General features: G+C 50.4%; 2 protein-coding genes and 1 pseudogene across 8 annotated transcripts; 2 read left to right on the top strand and 1 right to left on the bottom strand.

Annotated features, from left to right (window-relative positions):
• The first annotated feature begins 3,048 nt into the window (after positions 1 to 3,048).
• Positions 3,049 to 3,142, top strand: LOC112833519 (U6 spliceosomal RNA; annotated as a pseudogene).
• A 3,392-nt stretch (positions 3,143 to 6,534) lies between these two features.
• On the top strand, positions 6,535 to 12,624 carry FAM219B (family with sequence similarity 219 member B). Of its 3 annotated transcripts, none has more exons than XM_025883752.2 (5): positions 6,535 to 7,058; positions 7,269 to 7,356; positions 8,063 to 8,140; positions 8,556 to 8,714; positions 10,071 to 10,209. In XM_025883752.2, the coding sequence occupies exons 1-5, from the start codon at positions 6,845 to 6,847 to the stop codon at positions 10,075 to 10,077; spliced, it is 546 nt and encodes a 181-aa protein (XP_025739537.1). In that variant the 5' UTR covers positions 6,535 to 6,844; the 3' UTR covers positions 10,078 to 10,209. The 3 variants fall into 3 exon arrangements, with proteins under 3 accessions (XP_025739537.1, XP_025739536.1, XP_025739535.1); XM_025883751.2 differs by having other exon boundaries at positions 6,542 to 7,058; positions 8,556 to 8,604; positions 10,074 to 12,624; XM_025883750.2 differs by having other exon boundaries at positions 6,545 to 7,058; positions 8,556 to 8,604; positions 10,071 to 12,624.
• A 1,068-nt stretch (positions 12,625 to 13,692) lies between these two features.
• On the bottom strand, positions 13,693 to 21,134 carry MPI (mannose phosphate isomerase). Of its 5 annotated transcripts, XM_025883748.2 has the most exons (8): positions 21,049 to 21,134; positions 20,428 to 20,555; positions 19,105 to 19,305; positions 18,252 to 18,393; positions 17,726 to 17,908; positions 15,750 to 15,923; positions 14,761 to 14,963; positions 13,693 to 14,408 (listed from the first exon to the last, which is right to left on the bottom strand). In XM_025883748.2, exons 1-8 carry the CDS (start codon positions 21,062 to 21,064, stop codon positions 14,190 to 14,192), a joined length of 1,266 nt encoding a protein of 421 aa, XP_025739533.1. In that variant the 5' UTR covers positions 21,065 to 21,134; the 3' UTR covers positions 13,693 to 14,189. The 5 variants fall into 5 exon arrangements, with proteins under 5 accessions (XP_025739533.1, XP_073733470.1, XP_073733473.1 ...); XM_073877369.1 differs by lacking the exons at positions 20,428 to 20,555; positions 21,049 to 21,134 and adding an exon at positions 20,210 to 20,387 and having other exon boundaries at positions 19,105 to 19,666; XM_073877372.1 differs by lacking the exons at positions 20,428 to 20,555; positions 21,049 to 21,134 and adding an exon at positions 20,210 to 20,387.
• Positions 21,135 to 21,446: the final 312 nt, after the last annotated feature.

The following is a 21,446-nucleotide window of genomic DNA, read 5'->3' as shown; positions in this document are numbered from 1 at the left end:
GCTCAGTCGTTAAGCAGCTGCCTTCGGCTCAAGTCATGATCCCAGAGTCCTCGGATTGAGTCCCACATAGGGCTCCCTGCTCAACGGGAAGCCTGCTTCTCCCTCCCCCTCTCCCCCTGCTTATGTTCCTGCTCTCGCTGTCTCTGTCTCTGTCGAATAAATAAAATCTTTAAAAAAAAAATTAGCAATTTAAGAATACGTTAAAAGGATCATGTTCCACAATCAAGTGAGATTTATTCCAGGGATGCAAGGAGATTCGATGTCTGCAAATCACAATCAAGGTGATACACCACAGTAACAAATTAAGGATAAAAACTATGTGATCATCGGGGCGCCTGGGTGGCTCAGTTGGTTAAGCAACTGCCTTCGGCTCAGGTCATGACCCTGGAGTCCCAGGATTGAGTCCCGCATGGGGTTCCCTGCTCAGCAGGGAGTCTACTTCTCCCTCTGACCCTCTTCCCTCTCATGCTCTCTCTCTACCATTCTCTCTCTCTCTCTCAATAAATAAATAAAAATCTAAAAAAAAAAAACAACTATGTGATCATCTCAACAGATGCAGGAAAAGCATCTGACAAAATTCAAGATCTATATATGATAAAACTGCAACAAAGTGTCTAGAGTGAACGTACCTCAACATAACAAACGCCATATATGACAAGCCTGCAGGTAACATCACACTCAAAAGTGAAAAGCTGAAAGTAAGATCAGGAACAAGGATGTCCACTCTTTTTTTTTTTTTTTTTTTTTTGGTGAAAAAAATTTAGATTTAGCCAGCTCAGTTTAGATGATTCCAATTTTGTTGGCAACATCCAAAGCATCATAGTCAGGAGCCAGTCGAACATATGCCTTCTCTCCATCAGGCCTGATCAAGGTGTTGACCTTGGCCACGTCAATGTCGTAGAGCTTCTTCACAGCCTGTTTGATCTGGTGCTTATTGGCCTTGACATCCACAATGAACACAAGTGTGTTGTCTTCTGTTTTCTTCATGGCTGACTCAGTGGTCAGGAGGAACTTGATGATGGCATAGTGATCAAGCTTGTTTCTCCCGGGGGCGCTCTTTCGAGGATATTTGGGCTGCCTCCGCAGACGCAGTGTCTTGGGTCGTCGGAACGTAGGTGACGTGTGGATTTTCTTTTTTTTTGTGACTGCGGACGCCTTTCAGCACCGCTTTCTTGGCCTTCAAAGCCTTTGCTTTGGCTTCGGCTTTGGGAGGGGCAGGGGCTTCCTTCTTAGCCTTCGGCGCCCTCTTCGTAAAAGGCTGTCCACTCTACTTTTATTCAACACAGTATTGGAAGTCCTAGCCAGACCAATAATAAAAGGCATCCATATGGGAAAGTAGAAGTAAAACTGTCACTATTTTAAGATGATCTATTATATATAGATAATCCTAAAGACTCCCAACAAAATCTGCTAGAACTAATGAATGATTTTGGTAAAGTTGCAGGATACAAAATCAATATACAAAAATCTGTTGTTTCTATACACTAACAACTATCAGAAAGAAAATCCCATTTACAATTGCTTCAAAAACAAAATACCTAGGAAAAAAGGTGAAAACTTTCTGAAAACTGTAAGACATTAACGAAAGAAATTGAATAAGACACAAATGGAAAGATATATCATGCTCATGGATTGAAAGACTATTGTTAAAATGTACATACTACCCAAAGCAATCTATAGATTCAGTGCAATCCCTCCCAAGATCCCAACGACATTTTTCACAGAAAGAACATCTTAAAATAAGTATGAAACCACAAAAGACCCTGAATAGCCAGAGCAATCTTTTTTTTTTAAGATTTTATTTATTTATTTGACAGAGACACAGCAAGAGAGGGAACACAAGCAGAGGGAGTGGGGGGGGGAGAAGCAGGCTTCCTGTGGAGCAGGGAGCCCGACGTAGGGCTCGATCCCAGGACCCTGGGATCATGACCTGAGCCGAAGGCAGATGCTTAACAACTGAGCCACCCAGGTGCTCCTAGCTAAAGCAATCTTTTTTTTTTTTAAAGATTTTATTTATTTATTTGAGAGAGAGAGAGAATGAGAGATAGAGAGCACGAGAGGGAAGAGGGTCAGAGGGAGAAACAGACTCCCCGCTGAGCAGGGAGCCCGATGCGGGACTCGATCCCGGGACTCCAGGATCATGACCTGAGCCGAAGGCAGTCGCTAAACCAACTGAGCCACCCAGGCGCCCCCTAGCTAAAGCAATCTTGAGAAAGAACAAAGTTGGAGGCAACCTGCTCCCTGATTTCAAACTATATTTCAAAGCTCTAGTAATCAAAACAGTATGGTATTGGCATAAAAACATCCTAGGTCAATAGAACAGAATAGAGAGCCCAGAAATAAACCCACATATGTATGGTCAACTAATTTACAACAAAGGAGACAAGAATATACATGGCGTGAGGAAAGGACAATCTCTTCAATAAATGGTGTTGAGAAAAACTGGACAGCCACACTCAAAAGAATGAAACCAGGCTACTATCTTACACCATACACAAAAATTAACTCAAAATGGATTAAAGACTTGAATGTAAGACCTGAAACTATAAAACTCCTAGAAGAAAATATTGGCAGTAAGCTCCTTGACACTGGTCTTGTTGATGATTTTTGGATCTGACTCCAAAAGCAAAGGCGACAAAAGCTAAAATAAATGGAACTACATCAAACTAAAAAGCAGAACAGCAGGTTCCTGGGTGGCTCAGTCAGTTAGGCGTCTGACTCTTGATTTCGGCTCGGGTCATGATCTCAGGATCGTGAGATCGAGCCCTGTGTTGGGCTCCACGTTCAGCAGGGAGTCGGCTTGACATTCTCTCCTTTTCCCTCTGCCCCTCCTCCTGCTCATGCGTGTGTGTGTGTGTGTGTGCTCTCTAAAATAAAAAAAAAAACTTTTAAAAAGCTGAACAGCAAAGAAAACCAACAAAATGAAAAGGCAACCTATTGAATGAGAGAAATCTTTGCAAATATTTTATCTGACAATGGGTGAATACCTGAAATATATGAAGAACTCATACAGCTCAATAGCAAAGAAAGAAAGAGAAAGAAATATCTGTGCTTGTTTCGGCAGCACATATACTAAAATTGGAATGATACAGAGAAGATTAGCATGGACATGTAAAATAAAAGTTACATGATGCCTCTGTTTAAAAAAAAGAAAAAGAAAAAATATCTGATTTAAAAGTGGACAGGGGCCCCTGGGTGGCTCAGTCTTGTTAAGCGTCTGCCTTCAGCTCAGGTCATGATCCCAGGGTCCTGGGATCAAGCCCCGCATCGAGCTCCCTGCTCCACGGGAAACCTGCTTCTCCCTCTCCCACTCCCCCTGCTTGTGTTCCTTCTCTCGCTGTATCTCTGTCAAATAAATAAAATCTTTAAAAATAAATAAATAAAAGTGGACAGAAAATGGGGTGCCTGGGTGACTCGGTTAAGTGTCCAATTCTTGATTTCAGCTCAGGTCATGATCTCAGGGTCGTGGGATCGAGCCCTGTGTTGGGCTCCACGTTGAGCTAGGGGCCTGCTTGAGATTCTCTCTCTCCTCCCTCTGCCCCTCCCCTCTCATTCACACTCTCTCTAATTAAAGAAAAAACAATGGATAGAGGACCCTAATAGACAATTTTCCAAAGAAGGCGTACAGATGGCCAATAGGCACATGAAAAGGTGCTCAAATCACTAATCAGGGAAATGCAAATCAAAACCATAGTGAGATTTCCACCTTACACCTGTTAGAATGGCTATTCTCAAAAAGACAAGAAATAACAAGTGTTGGCAAGGATGTGGAGAAAAGAACCCTTGTGTGGGGATGCAAACTGGTGCAGCCACTATGAAGAACAGTATAGAGTTTTCCTCAAAAAATTAAAAATAGAACTTCTGTATGATCCAGCAATTCCACTTCTGGGTATTTATCCAAAGACAATGAAAACACTAATCTGAAAAGATATATGCACCACCCCCCATGTTCACCGCAGCATTATTTACAATAGCCAAGATATGGAAAAACTAAGTGTCCATTGATGGATGAATGGATAAAGAAAATATGGCATAGGGCGCCTGGGTGGCTCAGATGGTTAAGCGTCTGCCTTCGGCTCAGGTCATGATCCCGGGGTCCTGGGATCGAGTCCCGCATCAGGATCCCCGCTCGGGAGCCTGCTTCTCCCTCTGCCATTCTCTCTCTCCCCATCTCTCTCTGTCTCTCATGAATAAATAAAAAAAAAAAAAAAAGAAAATATGGCATATATATATAGAATAGAATACTATTCAGTCATAAAAAGAATGAAATCTTGCCATTTGCAACAACATGGATAGAGCCCTGAGAGGGCATTATGCTAAGTGAAATAAGTTGGACAGACAGACAAATACTGTATGATCTCATTTGTGGAATCTAAAAAACAAACAGGGGCACCAGACTGGCTTAGTAAAGCATGTAACTCTTGATCTCAGGGTTCTAAGTTTGAGCCCCACATTGGGTGCAGAGATTACTTAAAAAAATAAAAATAGCCTGGGTGGCTCAGTCAGTTAAGGGTCTGTCTTTGGCCCAGGTCATGATCCCAGGGTCCTGGAATTGAGCCCCGCATTGGGCTCCCCACTCAGCAGGGAGTCTGCTTCTCCCTCTGCCCCTCCTCCAGCTCATGCTCTCTCCCAAATAAATAAAATCTTTAAAAAAAATAAAAACAACAAACAAAAACACTAAGTTCATAGATACAGACAACAGATTGGTGGTTGCCAGGGTGTGGCAAATAGGTGAAAGGGATCAAAACTAGAGTTACAAAATAAACAAGGCAGTCCGCCCTTGGGGAGTGTAAAGCCAAGTGAGAATAAACCCTAAGTTCCTAGAACACTGTAAGTTTTGTAAGGTTCCTTTTTTTTTCTAAAGATTTTATTTTTAAGTAATCTCAGCACCCACCCAGGGGCTTGAATTTACAACCCTGAGATTAAGAGTTGCATGTTCCCCCATAAAGTTACATATCTTGAGCTCTTATATGCGAGGTGTCATTCCACGCACTTGACAATTTAACCTCACAATTCTGTTGGATAGGTACTATTATTATCTCCATTTCTCTGCTAAAGAAATGTAGATATAAAGAAGTTAAATACCTGGCTGGTAAGTGGCAGAACCTGTTCAATCACATTGTAATTAACTGAGCATTAATGATGGGAGACCTAGGAAGGGCATGAATGAGGGCACTCACACTCTTGCTACAAGTTCCTGGAGATCTTGTGACATTGTGTGGGTTCTGGTCACATTTTCTTTGGCCCTTGGTGAAGTCCCCATCAGTTTAACAGGCAGCATAACCATGAGAAAAACATGTCTTGGGAGTCCACAGGGAGCTGGATTCGAATCCCAGGGTTCCCACTTAAGTGATGAATTTGACCAAGCCAAAGCTTCACTTGCCTAATAGGAACAACAACCGGCTACACTGGGAAGTCACGAGGATTCAATATAAAGTTGAGCCATATGGGGGCACCTGGGTGGCTCAGTCCATTAAGGGGGGGGCGGAGTCTTGATTTCAGTTCAGGTCTTTGTCTCAGGGTCCTGAGTTCAAACCCCTAGATGCGCTCCACACTAGGCCTAGAGCCTACTTTCAAAAAAAAAAAAAAGAGTCGAGCCATATGAAATTGCTGTTTACGGACGTCTAAAACGGGGCTCTGGGCGCCTGGGTGGTACAGTCGGTTAAGCGAAGGGCTCTTGGTGTCCACTCAGTCATGATCTCAGGGTTGTGGGATCCGCCTGCTTTTCACTCTGCGCTCAGTAGGGAGTCTACTTGGGGTTCTCCCTCCCTCTCCCTCTGCCCCTCGTACTCCTGCTCTATCTAAAATAAACTATTTTTTTAAGGGTGGAATCCACCAAAATAGTTAACATTCCTGTGTGCTTCTGATTTTTCCAGTCCTAAATTCCTTTTTCCTATCCTGCTTAAGGCATAGTCCTGCTCAACTGTTTGGGTGGTTCTGATGACTCAAAATTGCATATTGTTGACCTACCCTCTGGAGGCCAGTCAATTAGCCCGTGGCAGCCTCATGAGATTCGGCAATTCCTACAAGGATCTGGAGCTTCTTTCCAGCCAGCCACAAGCACATCCCTTGGGGGCCAGAGAAGTGAAGAGCCATGACATCTCCATGCCCTGCCACACAGAGACTCAGTGCACTTTCATCCTTCTTTCCACAGCCTATTTTGCACTTATTTTTCGCTGTACGGCGGGCAGTGATGTTGGCTCCATTTTAAAATGTGCAAACTTGAGGGCTAGAGAGAGTCGGGCACCAAATAGTGTTGGAAGTAACGGGGTTTTGACGTTAGATAGATCAGTCCAGGCAATGCCTCTAGTGTCTGACCGGCTCAAAGGCCTTGAACCTCTCCAACCTGTTTCCTTTTCTGGACAAGGGTGCTTAATATCTCCTTTCCTCATATAGCTCTTTTGAGTTCAACCCAGGTTTTCCAGGGCTCGCCTCTGGGAGCTCGGGATGTGGCGAGTTGACCCACGCGGAGACCCTGAGGAGAGCGCGTGCGCGCCGCGGGGGGGTTGGAGGGAAGGGCTCTGCCCAGCGCGCGCACAGCCACGGCCATGCATAAATATCGGTATTTTCTTTTCACTGGCGACAGAACTGGCCTCGACATGCCCAGGTTCCGGCCGACTACAAGTACCGCGGTGGGTCTCAAAAGCCGGAACTGAAAGTACCCAGCCCCCGGCAGTGCGGAACAATTGTGCTATCCCCACAGCAGGCGGGGCCAGAAAGCTTGGGCGGATAAGGCCCGCGCCTGCGCGTCTCCATCTTTCTCGGAAGAGACCGCCTCCCTCCCTGCCCACGACTCGTAAGCCAAGAGGCGGGGCTCTGCGTCGCGGCGGGCAGTCGCCGGAGCATGGCGACTGCGGATCCCAGCGGGTCCGGGGTGCGGACGTCTACCCCGGGACCCCGGCCCGGCGGGACCCCGGACTGCGCAGCGGGAGCTACGGGGCTGCCCTTCGGGCGAAGCGGCAGTGGAGTCCCCCGATTGGGGGAGCGGCCCCCGGCGGTTGTGGAGAAGAGGGGACCGTACATGGTGACGCGCGCGCCTTCCATTCAGGCCAAGCTGCGTGAGTGCGGCCCGATGGGGGGGTGTCTCTACCTGGGCGGGCTACCTGGTCCCCCGGGCTGGCTCCGGAGCCCTGCCGGGGCGACCCTGAAGGGGCAGCTGCAGCCCGCTCCCGTCCCAGAAAATCTGTTCGGAGAGAGGGGGCTCCTGGCGTTTGGGAGACACCGCGGAGTGGGGAAGACCCCGCTGACCCGGGCCTTTTGACTTCCAGAGAAGCACCGGGACCTGGCCAAGGCTGTTCTACGGAGAAAAGGCATGCTGGGGGCCTCGCCGAACCGCCCCGACTCTTCAGCGAAAAGGTCTCAGCAGGCGCCACCTCCTCTGTGCAAGCAGTTTCCATTAAAGGCCTTGGTCCTCGGGCTGGGAGACAAGAGTTCTCACGTTTTAAGACCGAGCTAGTGATTCACCTGACGCCAACCCGTCTTTTTCACTATTTTAAAATGGGAAGAGAAATGACCTTTTCTTTTCCTTTAAGGATGTAATGATGTCAAGGAAAGGGCTTTGGAATAACAGTTTTGTCAGTGCATGGGATCATTCTCTGGGAGCAGCACAGTGGCTGGGTACCCTAGGAGTGAGATTAGAAAGCAGTGTGGGAACAGCCAGTGCTGTATTTCTTTTTCAACAGAATGGTAAACTCTGAGGGCTGGATAGGACCTTATCCAGCGCCTCTTATAGATAACAGCTCAAACTCAAGAGAGGTGAAGAAGAGATTTGCCCCAGGACTTGCAGTTTTTCTGTTCGCTGGTTAAAGTAAGGTGAAGTGGGGGAGCTTTCCCCATACTCGAAAGAGTAGGTGTGCTTTTCCTCAGGAGCAGTAGGGGGAGTGGTGTGGGGAAGTGCATATTCCCAGTGGCTGTAGCCAGATACAGGGCAGGCAGTGGTAGCTGTGTGACAGAAGGCAAGACAGGAGTACTACAGTTAGTTCTTTTTCCATAAGAGCAAGGACTCTGGCTTTCCCTGTGAAATGTTGCTTTATCTATGCTTGGTCTCTTCCCCATCTCTCAGGTCAGTGAAGTTTAACAAGGGCTATACTGCCCTTAGTCAGAGTCCAGATGAAAACCTGGTGTCCCTCGACTCTGACAGGTGAGTGCTCTCCTTGAAAATATCCCTTGGGGGGTGACTTGGGTAAAACTGCAGATCTCTTCCAAGACCCTTCATGCATGTTCCAGACCTGTCTTCAGAGCATTATCCCTTCCCAGGATAGCTTGGTTAGAGGACTCAGGTGATCATGCTGCTCTTCGATTTGGAACACTAACCTCGTGTGGGGGAATCCTTCCCCCCCCCCCCCGTTATATCTTCACTGTTAGTGACAGTGACCCTATCCCTGCTAGAGCCAGTAGAAAGAGTCAGTGATACTCATGACAGATTCTGGGCTTGAGTTCTTTGATGGTCTTTGTTTCACAAGTCCTCCAGACCCCCTTGCATGCTCTCCACCTTGCCGTTTGCAGCTGGGCTCCACAGGCATTCCCCTGAACTGACTGTTTTCCTCTTCTCCTAGTGATGGGGAGCTGGAATCCAGATACTCCTCCGGGTATTCCTCTGCAGAGGCAAGTCCAGAGCGCCTTTCTGCACGGGGCCAGGCTGCAGGCAGCGTCACCGCCACTGCCAAATGCTTGTCTTGTGCCTGCTGTATGCACAGCACTGTGCCAGACTTCCGGTCTGTTCTCCAATCTTCTCTTCTGCCCTACTCCCCCAGCAGAGGTATAGGTGTCTGAGGAAAGCTGTTGAAAATCCAAGAGACCATAGACCCTTAGGGCTGAAAGGACCACTCAAGTCTTCTAGCCCAGGTGACCACTTAGAAAAGGAATCCTCTTGAAAAATCCCACCTAAGTGTTTACCAGCCTCTGCTTGCTTGAATGCTTCTTGTAACTGGGTACTCACTCCCTCCAAGAAGCCCTCTGCCTGCCCTTACTCCAACACACACACACACAAATTCCTTCTTCAGGTAGCTCTTAGAGAAGTCTTCCTTATTAATTTGAAGTGTCTCCTGCAGGATGGACTCAGTGGTCCTAGGCCTGCCCTCCAGTGTCACCCAGTAATTCTAGTGTCCCTTTCTTTGATTGCTTTTTATCTGAGATCAGCAGTCCTGTCTCTCCCCTGGCCATTCTCCACCAAGCTTGCTTTCTTCCAGGCCAAACAACGTGTGTTCCTTCAGTTGTTCCATCAATGGGAGCTCAGACTGAGATACCGGTGGGCTGGCCTTTTGCACACATTTCCAGAGTGACGGTCCCAGACAGAGACACGGGGACGGAAAGATCTGTCATGTGCAGCTTACTGCCTTAGATAGAGGCAGAATGCTGGAGACATGACCGTACGCCACTGGTATTTTTTCCTTGTTCTGGAAACCCTTGGCCACCCCCCGAGTGTCTGCCAAAGAGAATAGAAGCAGTTTGTAAATTTTATCCTCCTTGAATATCTGGGTGCCTGAGATAGTTAAAACTAAGAAAAGAAAAATTAGCCAAGAGCCAGAGAAAGTCCTATGCTGTTCCCAATCTCCTGTTTCTTCTGCTCAGCGGAACTGGTAAAGCGAGGCTGACAGGGTCCACTTTGCAGGGAGCAGGCTCTGCTGGCATAAAGGCTATAGCACGTTTAACCGGCAGTGTGGACAAAGCTGCTCCCCACCCCATTCTACATAACTCATCTTCTACCCCATTGTTCTGGTATCCTTGTCCCGTATTCTTCAGCCTTTACAGGGACCAGCGGACAAGGCCATTGACTTTCAAATGTAATCTGGAATCTGATATTTACATCAGATGCCTTAGGATTCTTTAGTGAGAACAGCTCCCCTGGGGGTTAGTGACACTGCAGCCTGGACAGGACTGGCTCGGGCTGCTTGGGGCCCCTCGTTGCTGGGTGGGGGCACTTCCTCATGTAGTACAGTGATGCGTGGAGTTGTCCTGAGGGTGGAGCGTGGACAGGAAGCTCTGGTAAGGGAATGTAGGTCTGCCCTTTTCGGCAGCAGTTATTTCTGCTTTGCCACCTGGCTTATAGTTCTCTCCTCTTCTGCTCTTAGCAGGTGAACCAGGATGTGAGCCGGCAGCTGCTCCAGGATGGGTATCACCTGGATGAGATTCCAGATGATGAGGACTTGGACCTCATTCCTCCCAAGCCTATAGCCTCTTCAACGTGCTCCTGCTGCTGGTGCTGTCTTGGGGACTCTTCCTCCTGTACCCTCCAGTAGACATAACCCCCTAAGATGGGCCCTGCTCACCATGCCTGCAGAGCCCTGTTGGCCCTTCTTAGGCCACAGTGCAGTTGGGGACTGCTGTCAGCCCCAGAATCACTGGAGGCACTGACTCTCTGGGAAGGTCAATGACCTGCAGTTACGCCTTACCTGGTGCTTCTCAGGCCAGAGGCCCCCATGTGGGCCATAGGGTGACAGGTGGAATTCTGCAATTTTCCTCTGCTATTAGAGCAGAGTTTGGAAAAACCACTTTAATAAGGGCAGGAGCAGAGGAATTCTGATGCTTGTGGTGACAAGAGTTGGCTAAGGAAATCTTGCAGACATCTTGACTGGTATTTGTCCTGCTCAATGGAGGGAGAAAGAGCTTTTGTGTCCGGGCTATGCCGGACGGTGTTGTATGGAAGCAGAAAATGGCACTTTGTGGCTTGCAGCTGGGAGTCTTTGGAAACTAGCTGAACTATTTGGGACCAGTTTAAGAAATTCCATAATGTTCTGTCTTCCTGGCTCCACAGTGGGACCCTCAAGAATGCATAAAGCAGGGCCCTTTGGCTCTCTTCCCCTTGCACCTGTTTGGCTCTGGCAGGGAATACAGCCTGCACAGCAGGATCAAGGCTTCCAGAATCCCTGGACCCAGAGCATCCCCAACTGTCTCAAACTGGGTGGGTTTAGTGACTGTGGTCAGCCCACCCCTAGTTAGAAAAAAATTGCTCCACTATGTACATATTTATTTATTTGTCTTTCCTTGGCTACCATTCTTTGCCTTGGTCTTAGCTAGTTCAACACCCAGTCTTTGAGTGTAAAGGTTGGGTGAAGGGACTGGAGTTCACCCCAGAAGCCTGCAGGTTTGGGTGACCAGCAGAGGGAGCTGCAGGGAGCGGTCAGGTGCCTTCCTACTTAGCTTTTGAAACTTGAGACCAGCAGTGGGTGAGAAGTGTACTGGCACAGCTGTGTGGGCTGTGCACCCTACACGTAAGGACGCCAGGATGGGGAGGAGGGACGTGCGCCAGCTGCCAGGGCCCCTGCTGGAGGAGATAATTGCCCAATGCAGAGGGCCTCCCTTCACGCCAGCATGGGCCTCCCCGCAGATACTGAGGATTGGGCGTGACAGTAAACCTCTGGGGTAACCCAGCCTCAGCCCTCAGTGTGAACACAGCTGAGACAGGCCTAATCTCCTCAGTGACTGTGCTAGTTCACCCCACCCCAGGTGGTATCTCTTGCTCTACCGGTCCTCTCTAGAATTGTTTTCAGTGGTTCCTTTTTTTTTGGCCTCACCTAGAGCCGTGGCGAGCACTGGAGGGGTGTGGACATGGTTCCCAGTGTGAGGGGCGCGGTAGGTTAGGATTGGGGTGTGGGGCCCCCTTGGGAAGTGCCTGATCTGGTGATTTATTTGATGTCCTGTGGCCTCTAGAGGAATGAGGGATGACATGGACTCTTGTTTTACCACATGAGGTGACTGAAAGGCTGAGGTCAGTTAAAAAGACCTTGTCAGATGACGAGGGTCATCTATCAGTGCTTGATTGGCGTCTGTCTTGGTGCTGTTGTCAAATCATAGAAAGTTAAGAATATATGGCACCCAGGGGGCTGTGGTTAACATTTTATAATCTAGTAGCATCACAGGAGGGAGAGGGGACGGAGGCCACAGGCACCTCAGGTTGGGGCCTGGGGAATCAGGGACACAGACTGTTCCAGGAGTGGGACTCTGCAGTGCCACACGGGTGCCTCACATGCTGAGCACTTAGTGCCCGTGCCTGCAGGCAGGGAAGACAGAACATCTTCATCCCAAACCCCTTGCCCCTCCGCAGAGACTATTTTCAGGCCTTTCTGGTTTCTGCAGAGGTGCCGAAGTGCACCTGAAGAGAGGGCACAGATGCGGGGCGGTGTAGAGGGACGGTGGTGGTAGCAGGAAGCCCAGTGTGGGGCTACATGTGTGTGGGGGAATTAGGACATTTAGCAGCATTTAGCAGCAGCTGTGGGTGAAGGTGGCAGCAGGACCCCAAGACAGATGCCCTCCAGATGGTGGTTACTTTAAACACTGGTCCTGGAGAGGATGTTCCAGAACTGGCTGACTCCGTGCAGAAGGCATTATCTTTGTGGGGAAATTTGGAGGAACAGGGCAGCTAGGCAGGGTAGAAATGGTCTGTTGTTTGGGGCGAGAGGTCCCAGGCTAAAATGTCACCAGTAAAGGCATCAAGGTGCCTGGGGCCAAAGTGCCTTAATTCAGAGTGCTAGGTATTCTGCAGGTGACAGCATCCTGGGGAGAGAGGGGTGTATTCGCAGTTAACCTTACAGAGGGGAGTATGTGTATGGTGTTTACAGAGTACAGAACTCTTGGCTTAGGCTTCTACAGCTCTGGAAGTGTCTAAGAATAAATACAATCATGCTAGTTGAGCTGTCCCTGTGTGGCAACAGGATTTTAAAGCAAGGCCTAGACCACAGCCCTCTGCTTCTGAAATGAAAAGCCCAACAGCCCCAGCTGTGGCCATTCCTCCTAGGATCTCCCTCTCCCTGCTAGTCCCAGTGGGCATCATTCTCAGGCCTGCATCATTGGAGGGAGCACACCTTTGTACAGCATTTCTCTTTAGATGGCGTTCCTTTTGGCAGACCCTTTGTTTTGCCAGGTCATCTTTTGTTTTTTAGCTGAACAAAATTTGGAGGCCAAGAAAACCCCAGAACAGATTGGCCAGAACTTTTTTGGAGTTTCCTGGATTTCCCTTGTGCAGGGGGTCTAGAATGGGCAGCAGCACGGAAAGATCCTTTTGTGCCAGTCTAAACCCTTACTCCCCAGGAAGGAGTGAACAGCCTGGGGCTCTGCTTAGTCTGGGGTGACAGGATCTCAGACAGCTGTGCCACCTCCCTCAGAGGTGTATCCATGTCTAGAGGGTAGGCACAGGGCGAGCAGATGTCCTGTATACTTTCTGCCATTTTAGAAAATGTAGCTAGGTTTCTCTTCACAACACAAATGGGGTCGCCCTGTCTCCGAATCCCCATATGTGTAGTAACTGAACGTGTTCTAAAGAAGTGGCTAACAGACTTTCTCTGTGAAGGGCCAGTCAATACTTAACGGCTTCGCGGGCCATATAGTTTGGTGCGTCTATAACATTTTGCCACTGTAGCCTGAAAGCTGCAGGACAGAATGTAAATGATGGCTGTGGCTAGATCCAGCCTGCTGGCCTTAGTTTGCTGATCCCTGCCCTGAGGCCAACTGAGAACACTTAGGAATCTTGCCCTGACTACCTGTCCTTAGATACACCTTCCACATCTGCAGGACCCCAGGTCAGCCTGCAAGCTCCACAGCTAAAGCTGAAGCTGGCTGCCCCTCCCATATGTTCCTTTAAAAGGCTCCATATATACCCACCCTGGGGAGCTGTTGGAAGCAGGAATTAAAGCAAAAACTGACATCCAGGAAGGGCTCGATCAGCCCACTTTCAAGGACTGGAATGGTGCTACCTCATAGCCTCAACACAAGTGACCTTTAATTGCTCTGACAGAGCCAGAGGGTGACAATGAGTAACATTAGTCCACAGGCCTAACTCTTTCCCCCTCCTTTGCAGCTGAGGAAATGGGCAGTCCCAGGACCAGAACCCTCTTCTTAGAAATTACCTACCCTCTTGCTGTGAGTGATGCTGAACTAATCACAGATTTCTACCAGCCTGCCTAATGCTGTCGGCTGGAACAGAGCTGCTGCCTCCTGCCTTGAGGAGAGCCTGGCTCGGGTATGGTGAGGACACGAGGGGAGTGTCAGGTCTTAGTCCTCACCAGGGTCCTCCTCCCAAGAGAAAGGTGGTTTGTCCGAGGCTTGCTCTGGAGTCAACCTTCAAGCTCACTATTCTACCCCCGCTCTTCCAGGGCATACTCGAGTCTAGAGCAGGGATGGGGTTGGAGCTGGGCCTGAGAAGGGGCTAGCCAGGATTTAGGGTAACCGTCAGAGAGCCAGGAAGGCTATGGTCTCTACAGCAGGCAGCAGGCACGGAACATCAGTAGGTCATCGGGCGCAGTGAGCTTCAGTGAGACGCTCTCATTGGCCCCAATGAAAAGCACCCCACCACGCTGCAGGGGGATTGGCGTCTGGACTGTAGGACTGCTGGCTGTCACTCTCCCCTGGACCACCAGGACGATGCTGGCAGAGTCCACTGCCAAGACCTTGTATTCAGTGATGGAGCCAGGGACCTGGGCAGAAAGAAACAGGATGATGCAGCTCATTTTCTGTGCCTGTCTGCTCACGGTGGGGGGGGGGGGCAGGACAGCCTTGGGTAGCGAGAGGGAGAGCTCGCCCACCTTCCCCCCCACTGCTCAGGCTCCTGTCAGCATGGAGGCCCATATCTGGTCCCTGGTACAAAGGAATGGGTAGGCCCCGTGGCAGCGGCTGGACCATGTCTACCCTGCCCCACCCCCCGCCACCTCCTTTAAAAGAAAGGGAACCCAGTTCCAGGTGTACTCCACATTGTGGCCCTTGCCAGGCTTTTTCATGCCATTCGAAAGACACCCACCACCATAGCCGCCACTGCCCCCCCCCACTCACCTCCATCCTCATGACAGTGAAGTCTGGCACGGGGGGGTCATAGATAGAGAGGTAGGGGTCTTCCAGACTCCGTGTTGGAAGAAAGAGCCTGTCCTTGCTGGGGATATAGCTGAGCATTTCACACAGGGTCGGCACATCGATGAACTTGGGGGTCAGGCCAGCACGAACGGTGTTGTCTGAACACGCCATACACTCCACACAGTCTGGGGACAGACAGGTGCCACGTGCTAACCTGATGAAGGATGTCTTGGAGTTTGGCTCATCAGGGCTGGGCCTCCTAACCCGAGGGCCATGAACCCCCTGCAGAGTTAGGCAAAAATGTGTGAAATGCATACTCTGGGAGAATGGGCTAAGAGATACCAAAAACAGGTGGTAGGTCACCCGCTTTTGTTGGGGTGTCATGTTAGCCCCTGGGGGAGCCCCAACCCTCCCCAGACTTTATTCTACCACAGAATCCTGTTCGTGAGTAGATAAACAGCCAAGAGTCAAGATGTGACACCTTTCTGCGGCAATGTATTTTCCCACAAAAATTCCTGGATAGATAGACAGGCAAAGGTGGTGTGAGGCAGGCGGGAGAACAGCCTTGAGCCAATGGAGCCTGGGTTCAGACTGTTCCCACACACGCAGACGGCAGCATGAGAGTACTGTGACCTCACAGCGTCCGTGTGAAGAGTCAAGCAGTGTCTAACACTAAGCTGGCATTCTTCATCCCTACTGGCCACTAACCAGCCCACCCCAGGAACCCTGGGAGGTCAGAGCTGGTGGGACCTTAAAGGTCTCTCTTTGACCTCCCCCTCCCCCTTTTATCTAGATGAGGAAGCAAGGCTTGGTAATGGGGCTCACTGCTAAAATGTGGCTCACCTTGGGGTACCTGGCTGCCTCAGTCAGAGGAGCATGTGACCCTTGTTGATCTTGAGGTTGTGAGTTCAAGTCCCACACTGGTTACAGAGATTACTTAAAATATTAAAAACAAACAAAAAGTGGCTCACCTCCTTTCAGGTAGGCATGGGGCACATTAGCCTCCAGAAACATGGCCTCTCCCGGCTTCAGGGCAAGCAGGTTCAGGAAGTAGATGGCAAAGCATCCAATATCACCTGGATACTGCTGATGCAGCTGCAGTAAGAGCTCCCCATAGATGTCTTCCATGTTGTTTCCAGCAGCCACTGAGGGTCACAGAGCAGCCCAAGGCCACTTAGGAACACACTCGGTGGTGTTCATAGCCCCACCTTGGCCAGCAAGTCCTGGGCAAGTCCCTGCCCACAGGAATCCAGAAACGGGTAGGTGTGTTCTCCTAGCCACAACCCCACCCTTTGGGGGCCAGCCTTCCTTGATCTTCCAGCCCATAAAGATGCCATTTTCCCCATTCTGATTGTCTATGTGCCCAGCATTATTCCAGCCACTAAAAGGGCTAAAGTTTGGGGCCAGATAATCCTTTGTTGTGGGGGCTGTCCTGTGCACTGTAGGATGTTTAGCAGCACCTTTGGCCTCCACCCAAAAGATAGCACCCCCAGCCCATGTTTGGAAACAAAAAATGTCTATAGACATCTGCCAGTGTCCCCCGATTGAGAACCACTGCTGTAGAGCTCAATCTATTTAGGGGATAGCCCAAGAGTTCCATATGGGGTGACTGACTGTCCCAGACAGCCCAGGCCCTTCCCTTTTTTAGCCCTGAAAGTACGGTGTCTCAGAAAATCATTAAGTCCCAGGCAAACCGAGTTGGTTGGTCACCCCAGAGAGCAAGAGGCAGAATATGCCCGGGACCAAAAATGTGTCCTCAGCCTGGGCTAGAGTAGTGGGAGAAGGCTTTGGAAATTAGGGGAGGGCAGGGTGGTGAGCTCAAATTTCTTGAGTGTGCAGAGAGGAGGGAAGGGCATGAGTAAATGAAAGCTGAATGTGTCAGTGCCAAAGTGAAGAAACCAGCTGATCTGGATTGGAGGGTGGTTCTGAGTCTTCCTACAAAGACGTGAATACCCGCTCTGTGCTAAGCACTGGGAACATAAAGGTCAAAGAGCCAGGTCCGTGGCCTGGAGAAAACTCTGGTTTTCACAAGTGTGCATGTGATGATATAGACTCACAGGTGCTAAAGGCTCTACCTCACTTAGGAACAGGGGGTTCTGGGAACTCCCGGCAAGCGTAATCTGTTCTGTCAAGAGTGCAAGAAGCCCCAAAGGGGAGGCATGCAAGCAGAGACAACACCAAAAACTAAACAAAACAAAACAAAAAAAACCCAAAGAAAAAGGATATGCTTGGATAAAATAGTTCTCTGTGGCTCAGAGGTAGCAGGGGAAATGTGTAGAGAAAGAACCAGAAGAGCTCCAGGGTCTCCTAGAGAAGGGGCTGGGGCCTCATCACATGTGCCCCATAAGCTCATACCTGGAGTCCACTCTGCCTTGTTTTATACTGCTTGTACTGGCCTCCCAACCCAAATGTGACAACCACACCCATCACAGTCATTTCCTGAACTCTCCTTAGTTAGCACAAGGTTGGGCACAGAGCAGGTATTTAAGGAAACGTGTGTGTGTGAACAAAAAAAAGCGGGGGGGGAGAGAACTACTGATTGAAAGTTCTGGGCTTCTGGGCTTCAGGCCTTTCGAGAAAAGGAGATGAGGATCCCCTTATCCTCTTCCTGCTCTCTAGGCCCAAAGTACAAATCCATCCATGAGGAGCGACTGTAGGGCCGGGGAAGTCTCAGAACGCCTAGGTGGAAGACCTCCTTATAGTCGTCCAGGCCCATCTGTCTGTAGCCCTCTAGAGAAAGAGCCAGTTAGGAAGCAGCACTCAACCTAGGGCCCTGCTCCACAAAGACAGAAAGAAATGCTCAGTTGCTAATAGGCCATCTAAGTCATCTAAGGGACCATTTTGGTGTTCCACCTGAGCCGAAGGGTTGAGAAGCCTGTCCTCATGGACTAGTATTGTGCTGGGGCAAGGCAGGACAGGGCACTGCACCCAGGCGCAGAACACCCACCTTGCTGGGAGATCCGCTTCACCAACAGATTGAGCTGCTCCACCACCACCTTCTTCTCACTCTTCATCAGGTGGGAGAAACAGCTCTGCAGAGCAGAGGCCACAGACTGGGAGTCACTGTTCATGCTCTGCTTCAGCTGTGTTGCTGCATTATCTCCGATGAGAAACCGGAACTCAGGCACCTCTGCAGGAAGGCCAGGCCAGGGCCCATATCAGGAATGGCAAGATGGAACTCAAAGAAGCAGGAAGTCGGAGGAGGCCTCCCTATCCCATCCCTAACCAAGGAGCCAGGCGATGCTAAGCAAACTCTGAGGTGAAAACCAACTGCTCACCACCAGCCTCAGCAACCACACCTGAGCCTGGTCTCACAGGCCTGCCCCAGTGGCTTCAAGAATTCATCAGGCCAACCAGCCCCCCAGTTCCTGTGACACTTAGCCTCTGTTCTCTGCCATTGCTCCAGCTCTGCCTGGGGTTGCCCATGCATCGTAGGCCCAATATGCATGTTCTCAGCATTTGCCCAACCTTACTTGTCAGAAACGTCACAATTTCCTCAATGGGCCGGAAACCACATAAACCCTGGAAGGAGGTGAGGGCAATGGCCATCTCTGGCTTATGGTTGGCATCAGGGTAGTGCTGTGGAGCCTGGAGGTGCAGTTTCTCTGCCAGCTCCTGTGGGATGGCCAGGGGACGAGGAGGATGGTCAAGGTGCAGTCATCACCTACCAGGCTAGTAGGACACCAGTCCCACCCAGCCCTTGCTCTCTCCCCTCCCCAGTCGCCAGACAGCAGTGGCTTCATACTTTTGGCAATGAGCCCAGTCAGGGCATAATGCCGAAACTCAGGGTTGAGCCAACCCAGGGCAGGAACACAGGCCAAACCTGGGGGAGACTTTAAGAGGCCTGGCCTGGGGATCAGGAAGCCCAAATACCAAACCAAGCTCGGACGCGAACAAGCTGTGTGACTTTGGCTAGATCCCTGTCTTCTCTGGGTCTTACTCTGCCTTCTAGAAATGAGAAGTTTGGACAGACAAATGCCTAGGAGCTGAGGCAACAGCTAAGATGCCTGCCCTGCTCTAGAAGGTGAACTCTCCCAGAGAGCCAGTGGGGGAAACAGCAGACATGAGTAGTCCTGGGCCGGATGAGGGGAACCCAGGAGAAGCTCCTTTGGCACAGACTGGTCAGCTGTCCACTGAGATTTAGCAGCCAGCATGTGTCACCAGCATCTAGCCTTCCAGAGCTAAACTGGGAGCTGTCAGGCCCAGATTTAGTTTTGGGCTGGAGTGCAGCGTGGGTGGGGTAAAAGGCAGCGGTAAAAGTAGTGGGAGGGCCTTGACATGAGTTCTTCTGTACCTTGACCTCTCCATCCCACTCTGATCCTGTACCTTGTTAGGGTGTGCCTGGATGGACAGGGCCGTTTCAACCGAGAGCACTTTGAAGAGGAAGGGCAGCTTGCCATTAAAGGTGTCCTTGACCTTTGAGCCCAAGCAGTCCTGGTTCTCAGCGATCCACTGGCCTAGGGTCTTCTGTGAGATGCAATTGTCAAGGATCTTGGCATCTCCCCGGGGGTGGGACCCCATCCACAACTAGAAAAAGAGGAAACTTGGGAGGGAAAGAAGAACCTGGCACCACCAACCTGAATCCTGAGATGGGCCTCTCAGGCCTGGGTATAAATGCTCATGCCATCATAGACATACAGGAAGACAGCAGACCCCAGAACACCAGTAGTCCGGAGACCCAGTTCAGGCTCTGCCTCCAACCAGCTGTGGAGGCCTGGGCTAGTTATTTCTGGTCACTTGGTCTTGATTTTCTCATCTGTCCAATGAAAATGACACCTACACTGTCAAGGTCACTAAAAAGCTCTCTCAAATGGCTCTGAGAAGGGTTAACATTCACTTATTCCAATCTCAGAAGTAGAGGCCTTGCTATGCTTTGGCTTTATCTCACCTAAATGGGCAGGAAAAATACATATATTAGGCTATTAAAATGTAAAAGCTAGTCAAAGTAAAAGTTTTAGTTGTCAAAGAGGGTTGAATTAGGGGCGCCAGTGTGGCTCAGTCGTTAAGCGTCTGCCTTCAGCTCAGGTCATGTTCCAGGGTCCTGGGATTGAGCCCCGCATCGGGCCTCCTGCTCGGCGGGAAGCCTGCTTCTCCCTCTCCCATTCCCCCTGCTTGTGTTCCCTCTCTCGCTGTGTCTCTGTCAAATAAATAAATAAAATCTTAAAAAGAGGGTTGAATTAAAATTCAACATTCAAAATTCAACTGAATTAAAATTCAGTAAATGCTGAGAGTTCTTGGGGAGAAAGAGGGTACGAAATCCCAGCCTAGTACGACAAAACCTCTCTTCTTTCGGTGCTGCCTTCTGGATTCATCACCTGTTGGGATCCGAAGGCCCCCAAGAGGGCCTCCTCCCGCTTTGTGGCCTCCCTCTCCCAGCTGACCCACAGGACTTGCCCCAGGCCCTCTGACTGGAGTAATCCTTTGGTCTCACCTGCTGTTAAAGTGAAATACAGGGGCGCCTGGGTGGCTCAGCCTGTTGAGCATCTATCTTCGCCTGGGATGGAGCTCCGTGTTGGGCTCCCTCCTCAGCGGGGGGTCTGCTTCTCTCCCTCTGCCTCTCCCCCCAACTCTTGCTCTCTCTTGCTCTGTGCTAATAAATAAATAAAGTCTTTTAAAAATATGTAAAATAAAATCCAACCCGGGTCTCACCTCTGCATATGGCTTGTCTTCTGAGATCCGGGCCTGTGGGTCACTGCCGGCCAGCAGCCGAGCCACTTCACTGTTGGAACCCATCTTCCCCCAGGCATAGTGCTGCACCACACAGGAAAGTGGGAATACTAGGGGGCAGGAGGGCAGAGACTGTGGGTCAGCTTCCACTACATTCCTGAGGGCTGACCCTACAGTCTTGGGAAAACTAGACACGAGCTGAGGGTTCTGTCTGGGGGACAAAGTCAAATAAGTAGTCTGTAGGTTGTTGAGACGGTTCTCCGCAGGCCTCGATATTCCCATCTGTAAAGCGGGCAGTAAGGCTTCTCCGCAGACATGAGGGAGATAGTTGCGTGGAGGGATGGGGAGGGAGCGGGAGGAACCTATTACACGACACCCCGTCTCGAAGTGACCCACGCGCGGCTCCTCCCCTCAAGACCCTCCTGCGAGAGCTGAAACAACGGCTCAATCCCCATCGCGGGTGCCCCCTCCTCTGTCCAGAGCCCATCTGTCTTTCCGCGGAGTCGCAAGCCTGGGTCCCACCTGGCATATCAGGTCGGAAGGGTCGCCGCGACGCGACGCGACCCACCCCCACGTTCCTCGGCACCCCAGGCGACAGCCCACCTTGCTGAACGGCCATCCTCCCGGTACCGGACCAGGCTTCTGGCTCGTACGCCCTTCCCGGCAGCACCCGCGGCCCCTCTGCTCCCAGAGCTTCATGGGAAATGTAGTTCCTCGAGCGCCTCCTTGGAGGCCCGTGCGCCTTGGGCCGACATTCCCCGGACTCTCTTCACGCCTCTCCCACCCTCCAGCTGTCACGAGGAGCCTCCAGCAGCCCAGAGACTTCCGGCTTGCAATCCTGGGTCTCAGGATTCGTTCGTTCGTTCCTTCACCGGACAGAGATTTACTGAGCCCTGGCAAAATGCCGCGGGCTGGCGATACATCCCAGAACAAGATCCCTTTGCCTTTATAGAGCGTAATTCTGGTGAAGGGAAGACGAGCAAATAAGTATAATAAATAAG

This window comes from Callorhinus ursinus, unplaced genomic scaffold, assembly GCF_003265705.2.
Source record: "Callorhinus ursinus isolate GAN/ISIS: 27379988/994484 unplaced genomic scaffold, GSC_fseal_2.0 scaffold25, whole genome shotgun sequence".
Taxonomy (NCBI): Eukaryota; Metazoa; Chordata; class Mammalia; order Carnivora; family Otariidae; genus Callorhinus; species Callorhinus ursinus.
The sequence above is the reverse complement of the archived record's forward strand: the minus strand, read 5'-3'. Positions and strand labels throughout refer to the sequence as shown.